Source organism: Bos grunniens, chromosome 21 (assembly GCF_055505025.1).
Source record: "Bos grunniens cultivar Pamir isolate PY7600 chromosome 21, Bosgru_T2T1.0, whole genome shotgun sequence".
NCBI classification, from domain to species: domain Eukaryota; kingdom Metazoa; phylum Chordata; class Mammalia; order Artiodactyla; family Bovidae; genus Bos; species Bos grunniens.
In genome coordinates, this window is record NC_141185.1 from 62,362,251 (window position 1) to 62,377,578 (window position 15,328).

The 15,328-nt window shown below is 52.1% G+C and overlaps 1 protein-coding gene across 5 annotated transcripts in view; it reads right to left on the reverse strand.

Moving 5' to 3' along the window:
- The window catches only part of IGF1R (insulin like growth factor 1 receptor), a 306,038-nt gene that overhangs the window by 10,641 nt on the left and 280,069 nt on the right, over positions 1-15,328 (reverse strand). For all 5 annotated transcript variants that reach the window (XM_086365379.1, XM_086365380.1, XM_086365382.1 and 2 more), the window contains 3 exons: positions 13,371-13,530; positions 10,258-10,387; positions 4,825-4,959 (listed from right to left, as the gene is read on the reverse strand). In XM_086365379.1, the coding sequence (XP_086221505.1) occupies positions 4,825-4,959; positions 10,258-10,387; positions 13,371-13,530 (425 nt within the window). The remainder of the gene's footprint in view (positions 1-4,824; positions 4,960-10,257; positions 10,388-13,370; positions 13,531-15,328) is intronic.

A 15,328-nucleotide genomic window follows, 5' to 3' on the forward strand; every position in this document is an offset into this window, starting at 1 on the left:
ACAGAGCCGCCGCCTCTGTGCACCTGTGGAGGCCGTCTCCACCCCACCCTCAGCCCAGCCGTGTGCGGGCAGGCTGTGGTCACCCGCCAAGAGCGGCCTCCGTTGTCCCCGTGATGACAGAGACGGCATTCCAGAGAGGACCTGCAGGGCTCACAGCACCCCTCCTCGCCTCCCTGAACACTCAGGCTCCTGCCCCGCTCCTCGGCTGGCAGGGGCAGGGGGCCGGGGGCCGGCCTGATCGCTCACCCCACGTTCCTCTGTCTCAGGGCAGAGATCAAAGGCTGGGCCCAATCCTGGGGAAGCGGCCGCAGGCTCTCCAGTCTTGAGTGCCATCCCAGCCTGTCTGCGTCCCACTCAAGTGCTCGGTTCCCACACAACTGGCCCGGGATCTCCAACAGTCAGCAACAGGGAAAAACCATGCTTGAAAACTGCAAAACAACCAGAGTCTACCGAGTTTGCTTCAGGCTCATCCGTGAGCTGACGACTCTGGACTGAGCAGCTCAAACTCCTCTCTGAATGGCGCACCCTGAAGGCCTCCCTGGCACAGGTCCAGCTTCGCAATCTGGGGGGCCGTGGGCAGAGAGTACGCTCCTCGCTAAGCGCCCGCCTCTGTCCCGCCCGTGCCCCGGCCTCTCAGTCACGGGGCCGGTTGGGAGTGGGGACTGCTACCGCAGCACCGGCTCTGGGCCAGATCAGCCAGCATGTGCTCGGAGGGGCTCCAGGACACTGGCAGCTGAGTGTGGAGGCCTGAGCGCAAGACAAGGCCAAAGAGCTGCAGGCCAATCGGTCTCCAACCCCGTGCTAAGCGATCCACACTGCATCTCAGGACTGAGCCCCTCGGGCCTGGACACACTGAGGCCTGGTCCCTGACGCCATTCCTCTGAAGCCGGGCACCCGTTCTCTGGAGGGCATCAGGACCGCTGGCTGCTCAGAACAGCCGGCAACTTCTTGGCATCGTCGAGTGAAGACACTGAGCTGAGGTCCCCCAGCAGCCCCTGAGGTCCCCCAGCAGCCCCGTTACCCTGTGGGTGCCAGCCACACCTCCAGAACCACGAAACCGAAGCACACACGCTCTCTTCCACGTGGGGCCCAGCATGGCTTTCAGGCAGCTCCCAAGGGCTCAGTGACTTTCCTCCCCCATGGGAAAAACAAGACTCATTCTTTCAATTTTGTAATAAAAGAACACCATCTCCCAGAACATGTCTTCCTCACCTAAGCTCATCAATAAATTCAAAAGGGACAACACAGATACTCTCTATGAAACCAACTTGCCTCCTCTCGCTCTTTCTTAGAAGGAAGAAAGTTTGCCAAGGGGGTTCTGCCTGGTAGGGCAGAAAGGCCTCCTGAGTTATACATTTAATATCCCAGAGTAACCGCACCATGTACATTTCCTTGTCACTCCAGGCTGGGAACAGGAAGTGCGCTGCCTTTCCCAGGGCAGGGGGGCTGCTTCCCAGGCATATTAAATCAGAGTAAAGCTCCCGCCACCTGGGGGCAGATCAGCTTCAGGCGGCCCACAAGTTTCTAGGAGACAATGATGACTCAAGTCAAAGAAAGAGAAAGCTCAGGAACGGTGCCTGTCCTCCCACACCCCCAAACCACACGGACAAAGCTCACACCTGCTTTCCTGGATGCTTCTATGCTTGGTAACACACCACCACTTCTAGCGTTAGATTCTCTGCTGGCACCGGACACGCTCATGCAAATTCAGCGGGCATCACTCCTCAAAGTCCACTACTTATGCTTTTGTTCTGAAGGAAGGCCATTCTCACGGGCTGCCAGCAGTGCTGTGGCTCCACTGTTCAAAGCGGAGGGCAGTCACCAGTCGGGCGTGGTGCTGGCCTCCGAGACCCTCACGTCCTGGTGTCCATGCCTCACAGAATCACATCACATCAGATACAGCCCACAGGAAGCGCTGGACACCAAGGAGCATGACTTCCAGGCCACGAAGAACACTGTGTTCCTGCTCTGCCATGGGAGCGACTGCCTTCAGGCACAGCAGGTGAGCTCTGGGCCCACGGGCCACATCTGGCCTGCTCTCTGATTCTGCAAGGCCTGGGAGCTAAAGATGGCTTTTCTATCTATATCAATAAATGGGTGGGAAAAAAATCAAAGAAGAACAATATTTTACGACAAAACGAAAGCTATGTGAAATTCAAACAAAGGATCCAGACAACAAGTTTTCCTGGACCATAAGCACACCTGTTCCTCTGTTGTCTCTGACTGCTCCTATGAACAGCTAAGGCGAGCAGCTGCAGGGGCCACAGAGCTGAAAATATTTACTATCTGCCACTTACGATATGTCCTTCTGGAGAAAAGGCTTGCCGAGCCCTGCCCTAGGAGAAGCCAGCTGCCTAGCACGATGACACTCAAGCAGCATCACAGAGGAACTGAGGCCTCGCGTGGCACCCAGCGGTGAGTGCTCTGCTTTGGACGTGGATCCCAGCCCCAGTCAGGCCTTCAGATGAGTGCAACCCTGGCTGCCAGCAGGACTGTGACCTCAGGAGACCCCTGGTCAGAGCCAGCCAGCTAAGCTGCTCCTGGCTCCCTGACCTCCAGAAACGCTGAGAGATAATAAATGCTTCCTGTTGTCTTAAACTGTTAGGTTTCAGATAACGTTATGCTGCAACTAAAAAAAATAACAACAGAGAAGAAGAGGGAGAGTTTCCTTGAGGGGCAAGAAAATACACTGAGTGGCTATCTGAATCTCTTCCAACTTTGGGTCCCAAAGTCTGAAGATGCTGTGCCAGGTAGTCTGTTGGTGAGGGATCTGGGATGCCTGGTGCCCCCCGAGGCACAGCCCCCTGAGAAGTGGAGCTTCCTGTCACGGTCTGTGCCCCACGTCCAGGACATATGTAGGTTTCCTAGGCCGGGCCCATGCTCAGATGATCAATGGGCACCCCACCTACACACACACACACACACACACACACACACACACACACACGCAAAGATGTTGCCTTTCCTGTGGCATTCCCTGGCCTCTTTCCTAACTCCATGGAAGCTGTCCTCGAGATAGAACAGGCTTTGGCTGAGCAAATGCTCAGAGGCAGCAGCTAAGGAGTAGGATGCCCAGCTAATGTTCTCTCAAAGCAGCAGCACAGTCGGAGCCAGGAGAACAGGCCCACCCCCATCCCACCACCCCTCCCACACTCTACCTTGAGCTTAGGGATCCAGTCTTGGAACCTACACTAAACATGCTTTAGAGAAAAACCAAAACCTTGATTTATTGCCAGGACAACAGTTTCTGCTTCCCAGGCTGCAGCTGTCAGACTCTAAGATGGTCCCCAAGATCCCTGCCCCTGCTGCAAATGCCCCATATGATCCCCTCACCTGCGTGGGAGGGACTTTGTGAACGTGATGAGATCTCACTCCTTCATTTAGGCTTCTAATAACTGACTCTAAGTTAATCAAATGGGAGATTACCCAGCATGGATGTGACTTAATTAGGAAAAAAAAAAAGTCAACAGCAGCAGCAGAATTGCTCTTGCTGGCCTTGAAGAGGAAAGCTGCTTCGCTGTGAGAAGCTCGTGGCGGAGAGTGCAGGTAGTGGCGGCAAGGACTGGGAGCTGGAAGCCAGCCAGACCCGGGGACCTCAGGCCTACAGCCATAAGGAGCCGACTCCTGGCAGCAACCCAAAGGGGCCTGGGAGATGGTGGCCCCTGAGTCCCAGATGGTCACAGCCAGGCTGACATCTTGATCTCTACCTTGTCACACTGAGCAGAGGACCCAGCATCCCCATTTCCCAATCCACGTAAACCTTGAGAGACCAAGTGAACCGAGCCTTCCCGGCTGTTGGGCTGATTTCCCTGGTCCCCACACAGCACGGCGCCTGACTCACGTCTATATCATCCGACCACGATGCAGCCCTTCCCCGAGCCAGGGCTCACTCGAGGCTGGTGAGCTGGGAGGTGGCAGATCTGGGCAGGGGGGGCTTCCACATGGACAGAGAAACAGCCCAACAACTCCTCTGGGGTCCTTTCTAACGTGAGACCAAACCTGTCCTGAAAAGCACTTCTGGAAAATTCTTGGATTGGTCTTAAGGTATTAGTGGTAGGCTACCTCCCACCTATTGGGATCCAGAAAATCATGAGCCCTGCCTTAAGGTGCGTGTTGAAAGCAAACCCGGTGCTCCTCACCCGTGCCTGTCTGCACCTGAAGATCCAACCACAGCACACCTGCACAGCCGCACTCCTTCAGCAGCGCTGACCGCCACAGACAGAGGGGCTTGCCCCGAGAACACTGAGCAGGGAGGCCCATGAGGCTGCTGGACTGTTTCCCATTCCTGACGAATCTCAGGACAGAAAGCCGAGTACCAGGAGGCCCCCAGAACTGCCTCCCGGTCCGCACGGCCGCTGGAGGAGGTCACCAGGAGCCCACCCCTCACACATTTTACAACCTTTGTAAACACCTAACAGGAAAGAAACCCGCGGGAGACGCAGGTGGCGGCAGCATCCTGGAGCAGCCTGCAGCAGGTCCGAGGCCACCCCCGAAAGCCTGGAGGAGCCCTGCCAATGGCTGGGGCGCAGCCCAGGACTGTGGCTTCAGAGGAAGCCGTGTCAGGTTGCTGCATTTTTTTTTTCAGACAACTCTGCCTGGAGAAGATTGGCAGGGATTGCTGTGCTCAAGTATTTCACAAAGACGTTTGGCTGGAGAGACTGCAGTGCAAACTGCATTGCAAAAATCTTCCCAGGATTAAGGAAGTTAGGGTGGGGTAAAGGCAGCAGCCCAAATGCCCAGGTTCTTCCCTTAAGATAAGCCCTCGTCTCAACTGCTCTGGCCAGTCCGGCACCGCCAGGCCGCAGGGACCCGGCACATACGTACAGCATGTCAGGACAGTTGTCCGGCTTGTCCAGAAGGCCGCCCTCCATGACGAAGCGAAGGACCTGCTCATTGGACAGGCCCTGATACGGCTGCTCAGCCAGTGTGGCGATCTCCCAGAGGACGACCCCGAAGGACCTGCCAAGTGAGAAGAAACGTGAGGTGCTCGGAAAGGGAGGATGCAGCCGGGAGCCCTCTCCCTTCCGGCAACTAAGCGCATGTCAGGCACAAGCCAGGCACGGGCTAAGTGTGGAACAGCTGCCTCATGTGCGGTAGCCCTGGGGACACAACTCTGGCAGCTGAGAGGACGGCGTGTTCAGGGCCCGCAAGCTCCTGACCTCTGATGGGAGCCCCAGGTGAACGGAGTTCAGGGCCCTGCAGGGCCACATCTCCCAAATGTGCTTTATCCCACTGATAATCAAATGCTGGTCCCCAGGCCTGGCTGGGACAGTGTCTTAGTGGCCTCAAATGCCGTCTGGGATGAGCAAGCAATTCAACAAACTTCCTGTTCTGGAAACTTCTGCCTACGTGGTTCTCAATGCAGGTCAGGCTCCCTTGGTGAGTTCTTAACACATACCAGTGCCCAGGCCCCTGACTGACCTCACTGGTCTGGGCTGAGAGCCTTGGCCTTGGGGTGTTGAAAAGCTCAATGGGGATCTTACAAGTCCAGGGGGCCGGGGGGGTGGGGTTCAGCCTCACAGGTGGGGACAGCGGTGGGCAGAACTGGCTGGGGCAGGGCTCCCATCCCAGGAAGGATCCTTCAGCCCAGAGTCTAGCCAAGGAGGAAGGGGGTAGTCGAGGAACCAAGTCAGCAAGGGGAGCAGGTTCAGGTGCAATCTGCCTTGAATGTGCCTCTGCTGGTCGATTTAGAAGATCGTACTACTTGGAGAAGGAAATGGCAACCCACTCCAGTATTTTTGCCTGGGAAACCCCATGAACAGAGGAGCTTGGCGAGCTGCAGTCCATGGGGTCACAAAGAATCAGACACAACTGAGTGACTGAGCACTACTGGAAAACAAACTAATACACATATACACATACACAGGAACTTCAGACCAAGGACATTCAAAAGGACAATGCTGTAAACTGCAAAACGGAAGTGCCTTCCCAGCACAGATCACTGTCTTGCACAAATTCTCCACGGTCTATTTGCTTCCCTTCGGGTCATTTCCACAGATTAAAGATGGCCACTTGGAAGTGAAGAGCAAGCCTGAGGGACTTCTGACTGGACCTTTACAGACCAGGGGTGTGGACAAGGTCACACTGAAAATTCGGGGTGTCCCTTCCCGCCCAGAGCTCCGGGGACCTGGCCGAGCAGAGCCAGGAGGGCCACAGACTTTGCATCAGAATGCTTCACTGGACCCTTCAGCTACTTTCCATGAACAAAAGGGTTTTGTTCAAACTGATGCCAAGAGCAGATATCAGACATGCAGAATTTTAGTCCTCAGAGGATTGATCCACCCAAAGTCCTTCTGAACCTCAGGGACCAAGAAATAGTCTTGACATTGAGAGTCATCTAGTAAAGCCGAAGGCCCAAGCACGGTGTGCACAGGCCCGGCTGAGGGCAGTGGGCTTCCTGTCAGTGTGGGCTGAGGGATCTCGCAGATGGAACTGGCTTGGTCATCTAGGTCACCTCCTCGGAGGCCGTGGCATGCGACTGACTGCAAGCCTGGACTGAAGAATCACCTGAAGACGCAGCTCCCCAGGCCCACGTCTCCTCCTGCCCCACATGCTCCTCAGCGGCGCCAACAGCTGCCAGCACCCGCTGGGTGGCGCAACCCTGAGCCCTCAGTGACTGCCGCCCCCTTCCGAGCTCCACTCACTCCGGATTCACTACCTGGACGGGTCTCACCTCGGTCTCGTCACCCTGCTCTTCTCGCCTCGCTGCTGCTGCTCCTTCCCATCTGACAGCACCCTGAGCTCTTCCTTCCTGCACCCCCTCAGAGGACCACCACGGCTTGTCCACGCAGGCTCAGACTTGCCCAAAGGTCTGGTCCCCTCCTTCCAGCCGCCCAGCACATCCTCAGTGCAGATGGCCCCCTCGCCTGGCCTGCGGGACTCCTCCTTCTCGGCACCGACATCGTACTTGGTGGAGCTTTACACTCTAGGTATGACGAACTTCTTTAAACATGGCTCTAGGTCCCTCTCCTGCCCAGCACCCTTGAAAGTCCTTATAGCACCTGAAGAACTAGGCCTGAACCCCTCACACAGCAGCCAGGGCCTCACTCGCTCTCCTTTCAGCTGACTCCCCCAAGGAAGTCCCACTGGCCCCCACATGCACTCAGCGCTCCCCACCATGACGGCTTCCTCCAGTGTCCCCACTTCCTCACTGCTCCACAGGGGACAGTCCATACTTCAGGGTGCCCCACAACTCCAGCTCTTCTGGGAAGGGGGTCCGTGATCTCAGCCTGTCAGGGTCACTTCCTGTTCTCCATAAGACTGTTCACCAGGGACCAGGACCATGTCTCCAGCACCCTGTTCCTGCGCGCACTGAGCGCTGTGCCTGGGCCACGTCAGCTCACACCCATGGAGGAACATGGCAGGTGACATAGTCAGCTCTCCCCACAGGCTTTCCCTGGAGCAACTCTGGTTTGATGTCAGTGTCACCTGTCAGTGAGGGCCACGTAGTGCTGGAGTCCGGGTGTCCTGCATAGGACAGGACTAGCTGAGTTCAGTCTGTCCCAAGCTACGGAGGCTAACATCTCTCTCTCCACCACCAATGTGCCTCTCTGTCGTCACCAGCTGTCACAGGGGCCATTTAAAGGTCTATCGAGGTTCGACAGACATCCCCAGATAGCCCTTACCTCACAGACCGGCAGCCAAAGTCCACAGATGCTCCATGATTTGACCAAGGCCACACAGCCAGAGACACTAAGAAATATGCGAAGCCTGCAGGTATTTAGGAGCAGGTCACTTACAGTGTGACTTGACATCAATGCCTCCGATGAAACCAAGCCTTGAATTTTGTGCACTTAATCCTTAAACATTAGGCAAACGCACTTGTGTGAAGTCTTTCCTAAATATGAGCATTGGGCTGTCTTCCCCAAGGAAGGGACAACCTGGTGTGAGTCTCACATCAGTTCCAGTGCAGGTTAAGGTCAGCACTCCTCACACCAGGACAGGAACTGTCAAGGTCCCACCCACCAGCAGATGGAAACCTACACACTCCCTGCTGATGTGGATTTCCCACTGAAGAACCAGTAACTCTAGGAGTGGGGCAGAAGACTCTGGCTGTTTGTGGCCACTTGGAAAGCTTCTCAGTCAGTCAGGAAATGAAGACTGCCGTAGGGCTGCGCAGTTGCTCAGGAAGGAAACACGCCTTCAAGCTGGGAGTTCCACCTCCTAAGTCCTGTGCCTGGTTTCCTCCATGCCTAGAAGGCACACCTGTGTCTTCTAACTCAAAGGAACCACCCCTTTGGGACACAGTGCTACAAGGGAGCTATAGGAGGAACAGCACAGAGCCCAAAGGCCTGGGGATAATGTCTCTGAGGATAGCAGGGAAACAGAGATGCTTCAAGCAGAGACAAGAGACCATTTCCTTATAACTCCAAGGCCTGTCTTACCAAAACCAGAGCAGGTTGTGAACTGTTTTGCAGAGAGAAGGGCCCATGGGGTACCAACAAGAGGCCAACTTTAGCACAGCATGAGTAAGACCTGCCAACCCAAGGATGTCTTAAGGATCAGGGCAGTCTGTCTTATGAAAGAGGAATTAGCAGTACCAGGGAAATATGTGAGCAGAAGCTCAATGGCCAGCTGTCAGTGACACTGTAGGTGGGGTTCGGGGACCAGTCCTGACCTCAGAACACTTTCTTATCCTAAAATTCTGATGTATCTCCTTCAAGGTCAAATACACTTCTTTTCATTTCTTTCTAGACTCTAACTATGCAGGGGTGACTGTTCTGTGCCATTGAATACACTCAGAAATGATTTTCATTCCTTCAAGAGGGAGCACTTTAGATTCTTGGGCACTGAGAAGCCCTATATATTCTCCATCATCCTAGCCTACCCACCTTACCAGTGTTATCAAGGACTATTAAAAAAAAAAAAGCTAAAGCACTGTCAAAGCCTGAACAGTGAATAGAATGAAGATGAAATCCCTACTCTTGTTTGTATATATGTATTTTTCCTCCTGGTTCATAATGTCAATGTCATCAAATGGGAGAAAAATGGCAATGAACATGCTTTGCTGCAGCTTTTCACAATCACCTCTAACCAGAATTTGGTAAACTTAGCCTAAGGGATATCAACAACTCTAGTTTTATCTTTCTGCCTTGCCCCTGTTTTCCTTGGCTCCTGTGGTTTTCTATTTTATTGCCCTGTAAGCTGACCTCAAAGTTGTTGGAAGCAGGGATCCCAGAATAAACAGAGGCAGTGTGGACCCAGGCCTGCCCCTCCCCGTCATCTCTGTATCTAAAAATGGCATTGAGCACTTCGATTTGACCATGAAGAGAGATGCATCTTGAACAGACTGATTGCAAAACAGATCTCATACTTGAGCTCAAGAAGCAATCATGCTTTGCTGGGTCATATTCAGATGCTATTTCCAATTTGCACCTGTCTTCAAAACAGGATCCAAGTCCCTTGAACTGTGAAGGGTCAAGAGGTTAAAAAAAAAAATGACGTCTGTCACTGTTTAAATAACTCCTCTATGTGGTCATCCTGATGGCTGGAGTAAACAACTACCATTTCTGTAACACATCAGTGATGGGATCTCCCCAGAGGACAGCCAAGGAACTAGCTGACGTTCCTGAAGGCAGATGTGCCAGGCCCTTCGCCTGCCAAGAACCTCAGTCGTTTTTCAGAACCTGACCACCTCTCCGCAAGGCTGCTGAGGAGCGGCAACAAACACTGCGAGTGAGAGGCTTCTGCAACCTCAACTGACGCTTCCTACCCCGAGAATGACCATGACCAAGGGGGCATTTTGCTTTCCACATCATCCCTGGGTCAACAACGATGACCCCTTGGAAGACCCATTGGAAGAGGACAGACAGCAGATGGGACCAGCAGGAAAACACATCAAGACTCAAGCTTTGGCTCTAAAATAAGCAATGTTTGCAATCTGAAGGTTTAATTAGGTGAAGCAACCCATCTCCCCCCCCCTCCCCCCCCTCCCCCCCGCCCCACACACACACAGAATATCTATTTATTGTGAAAGAAAATGAGAGAAGGCAGGCAGGGGATGAAGCAGAAAGAGGTGATGTTTTCTGGCTTGTCCCCACATCCCAGCCTCTGGGGCTGTGTCTCTGGGTCTCCTAACGACCTGGTGAGCAGCTCAGCACTGAAAGAAATACTGGTCCTTCAAAGTCTTTAGGTCCCACAAGTGCCCACGGACAACAGGAACATGTCCATGACGAGGGGGTGGCCCGCATCACACTCAGCCAAAGCTGGACACGAGCAACAGGGAACAGAAAATGGGGGACAGGACAGGACTCGTACCAGACGTCAGAGTGAGTGGTGAAGACTCCGTCCTTGAGGGACTCGGGGGACATCCAGCGGACGGGCAGCAGCCCCTTCCCCCCCTTCCGGTAATAGTCCGTCTCATAGATGTCTCTCGTCATCCCAAAATCTGTGAGGAGGAGAGAGGGCGTGAGGTTACCCTGGGTGAGCACTGCGGGGCAGAAGTGGAGAGAACGATGACGGCTCAGAGAGGGCCTGTGCCCTCGGCTGAGCCAAGGGGACGCTCATGTAGGTGTCCGTGTGGCCGTCTGATGGGGTCAGTGAGTCACATGACAAGCAAACACCCAGACATCTCTGCCTTTAAATATATTTATACCAGTAGTTCTGTTAAAACGTTAGCTCCCTCTTTGCATTTAAAATGAGAGGCATCTTACAAATTATCAAGACCCATAGTTTACCAGGAAAATACATACTGTGCAGAGCAAAGGTCATTTATCTGTGGTTTAAAAACATGATCAAATAGCCAGGAGCATGTTGACTTTTATTTACTTGGTAGCACTGCCTCCTTATCAGAGGAAATGAAAGTAGTTTCACCATCTAATAAGGGGGAAAATATTGAGAGTACCAATTCACAGTGAAAAAAGTCCACAGCAAGCTGCCTTAGAGATGCTATTTACTAGGCCCCGAAGCTATTACTCAATAATGTTTTTCAACATAATACTCCCACTCATTTTTGAAAATGTCTTCCATTTTCCATGACTCTAGAAGAAGTCACATAATTATGTTTGATGGCAGGCTTGCTTTATAATCCTAAATTATTGCTTCTTTGTCAGATTTTGATTTTCCACTCAATCATGTAACCTCTCCTTACAGGGCTTCTTCCGTCTCCTTCTCAGGAGAAAGGGCCGCTCTCCTTTTTAAAATGTTCATTTATGTCTCTAACTCTGCCACAAAGAGGTAAGGCTACAAAGCAAACACAGAGAACAAAGTTCCTTGGATGCTAACCAACATAATTCCTTGTCCTATGCTAAGGGCCACTGAACTGCCTGTGGTAAAATTGCTTGCTGTATTTGTAATCCATTAGACACTGGGTATTAGAAAAACATTTTCGAACCCTTGTGAAGAATAAAAATGAAGAGCTGAAGTCTTATCTCCAAATTAATCCAGTGACATGCAAATTAGAGGATTTGCGTTTACTTGTACAAAAAGAAAAAAAAATCCCAGAAAAAGAACATAGACTATTTCTTCCTTAACTGAAAAGAAAAAGTTCGAATTTTAGGAAGAGAAACACAAGTACAAAGAAAATGTCACTACAGATATGCCACCCGGTTAAATAGTAAACTGAGACCTTGCTGATTTGGACTCTCAGCGGCAAGTGGCATGAGAACGGCTCTTGGGGGCATTCTCAGTGGCACTGCAGGGTGGGCAGGGCCGTGAGGGCGCAGCAGGGAGTTAGGATGTGCCCGCGCCAGGCACTGAGGCGCCCTGGACCGTCCCGCACCCAGTCCCTCCAGCATCTCACGGCTCTCTTACAATCATGCCGCCTTCCGAGGTCAAGACACTGAGGCTCACAGAGCTCAGGACACCTGCCTCAAGCCTCGAGGCTGCTGGTGGCAGAACCAGGTTTGTTTAGTTAGTGGCTGCCCGGCTCCGCAGCTGGGGAAGGGGAGCTGGTGGGCATCCATGTGGGAATAGTCTGAGTTACTGCTGAGAAGTGAGAGGAAGGGAGCGGGCGCACAGAGGAAGCCCCGGCAGCGGCCAGAGGGTCTTCCCTGGGAGCCCCAGGGCGGGACAGCCTCTCAGACTCTCGGGAGCATCAAAGGGCCAAATCTAGGGACACAGGGAGTAATTGATGGCCAAGTATATTTGCTCTGTGATACACCTTCATCCATCACCTCAAGCTCCTTACAAATGAAAGATAAAGACATCCTACTTGGGAAACCATTCTAGAGGGGCTACTCACTGTTTATCAAAGGGCCAAAATATTCATTCAAAATCACTGTGTAAATAAAAAAAACACAGCTCTGCTAAAGGAAGGTGAGCACTTCCAGAACATGTGCTAGGCAAAGAGGCTAATTTTGAATAGTTTTTGAATAATTTTGAATAGTTTTTGAATTCCTGCGGCTTCTCAGAATAAATATTTAGCATTTTTCTGAACCATCATCATCTCATAGTGGGAAGAGCAGGTGGTTCCTGAGCAGCCCTGACGTTACATGTGTGTTGATCAAGCAGATTCAAAGACCACAGTTAAAGCCAAGCCCAAAGGCTGAAATAAACTCCTAACCAGTGACCAAAAATATAACCCACTCCACATTTTTGCTGTTATGGTGGGCAGTGACAACAGGGTTCTAAGGAGCAGGCTGGTTAGATACCAAGTCAGGGTTATGACAAAGATCCCAGGTGGGGCTGGAAGAACCCGCCTGCCAATGCAGGAGACATAAGAGATGCGGGTTTGATCCCTGGACCAGGAAGATCCCCTGGAGAAGGGCATGGCAACCCACTCCAGTATTCTTGCCTGCAGAATCCCATGGACAGAGGAGCCTGGAGGGCTGCAGCTCACAGGGTTACAAAGACTGAATCGACTTAGCACACACACAAGGATCAGGAGCCCAGAGGCTGATCAGCTCAAGTGTGAGCCCTGGAGAGCAGTGGTCTTCCCCCGCCGAGGGACCACCCCCCATCACCACACCTGCTCTGCGCATGGGGTCCACCCAGGGGGCCTCACCCTTAGAAAACTCCACGGAGTTTGGAAAACTCCTTGTAAGCTGGACAACTGAAGGACATACTGGTAGTCTGGGTGGTGACTTTTAGGTTCAAGTCAAAATCACCTGAGGACATTTTCTCAACTATTTTTGGAACCGGTGCTTACAACTGTTCTGCGGAGAAACGCCCCACATCCCAGGAGAGGCACCTGCAGGGATCATGGCCTCAGCTCGCCCTTGCCCACTGCCTGGACTGCTGCGCCCACGTGCTATCGAGATTGGAGCCAGTCTGCTGGTTGACTACCAACGGGACACAGTCACATGACTCCCAAGAGGAAGCCTCTGCAGTCACAGGATGTATGGGAAGACCTCTCCCTGGGCAGGCTAATGCCCATGGGGTCCCTAAGACTCGTGCGACTTTAGCTCAGATCTGAAAAGCTAAGAACACACCTCCGATTTTGACTGTGAAATCTTCGGCCACCATGCAGTTCCGGGCAGCGAGGTCTCTGTGGACAAACTTATTGGCGTTGAGGTATGCCATGCCATCTGCAATCTCGCCAGCCATCTGGATCATTTTGCTTAGGCTGGGAGGTGCTAGGACTGGATTATTCTGTTGGAGAATCAAAAAAAAAAAAAAAAAAGATACACTTGAGAATTTAGGGATTTTTCCCACCCCACGCTCTTTCAGGGTTTGTCGATCCTCTTTTGTTCAACCTGAGCACCCCAAGTCATTCTGCGAGGAAACCAGGAGTGGCTCAGAAGGAGGCCGTGGCACTGCCCTCTGACCCAGCGCAGAGCTGCAGAGAGAAGCGCCTAGTAGTACAACTCGGACCAGCACCTTTGGTGCTGCGGTGGGACTAACAGCATTTAGTGAAGCCAGGAAATTGTGATATTAAGGATTCTGGATACTCAAATTACAACTAGTCTAAGTCTTCCTTTTATGTCTACAATTCAAGTCCATACAGGGAAAAGGAGGGAGGGGACATTACAAAGGCTGTGTGGAAAGAAGCAAACAGTCCTGAATGGACACCGGATACATTATTTCCCATGAAAGCTTTGTTATAAATTACTTAATCCTTCTCTTTCCCTTCCACTTTCTTCTAAAGTACAAAGACATCAAGATTAATTTGTTCCCCTTACAGAGTGGCATTCCTTGGATTATAATTTTCTGTGCATGCTGTGGAAAGCAAGCCTTTGACAGTTCATTTAAGTTCAACGGACGCCTACTCTGGAGGGGACCGATGTCCAACAAGTAACTTGGATAAACACTTCCTCTTTGCAGAGGAGGGCAACATACTGACTTCAGCACTGAAAAGAAATACCCCCAAATAATAAGTCCACTTAGAAAAACATCATATAAAATGTGTGGCCAAGTTTCTTTATCCCAAAAGGTTTCTGTGCTGACCATCTCTTGCTTGCGTGAGTTCGACACTTTACCTCGGTTTCCCTGCCTACAGAGCACCTCCTGCGACATTAAAGCTGTCCTGCTTTGACAGGCCCCATGCGTGCCCTCCCTAGCTCAAAGCCTGGGCCACGAGAAGAGTGTGCACTGGCTCATGCCTGGGCTCTTTCACACCCCTGGGGTCAAGGCGGGGATCACTGCTAGGAGGATGACTGGAGACCATGCCTAGGGATTGCTGGCTTTACCCACTGAGGGGGCAGTTTCTGCCCCAAAGTTGGCTTCTAAAAGCAGGGTAACAACTTTCCAAGTACTTATGGGTTGCTTCCCTACACTTGAATTCTGAAGCTACTATCAGGAATGTCTGTGGTTTAAAATCCTCATCACTGAGCTGCCTGGGGAAGTGATGAGATGGCCCGAAGGGTAAGCCAGACACCCCTTTCCTTCAGAAAGGGGCCTTGTGCAAATGAGCCTTTCCAGGGCTTTAGATGTTCCTGGTCTGGTGCCCTGGGAAACTGAAGGTAAAATGTTAAGCTTACGCTCAAGAAGCTGTGGAGTATTAAATTAGGTGCTTATTAGAAGGGGCCTCTCATGATTAATATGACAGACAGAGAAGGAAAGGGCACCCCACTCCAGTACTCCTGCCTGGAAAATCCCATGGACGGAGGAGCCTCGCGGGCTACAGTCCATGGGGCCACGAAGAGTCAGACAGGACTGAGCGACTTCACTTTCTTTCTTTATTAGAAGTGGCCATTCATGATTAATATAAAAACAGAAGCAAAGAAAGGAACCCGATTTTAATTATTGAAAGAGAGGGCTGACTTTCTGTCAGTTCACAGTGCTAATACTGCCATGCTTTCAGATGTTTTAGAGAACAGAAATCTTTAATTTGCTTAGAACTGCTTAAGACGTGCACACAAGCGCATCCAGGTCAGCAAGGGAAACGCGTGAACCTTCGGTGCGGGGGGAGAGGATGCCGTGCAGAACATAACAGGACCACAGGACAAGC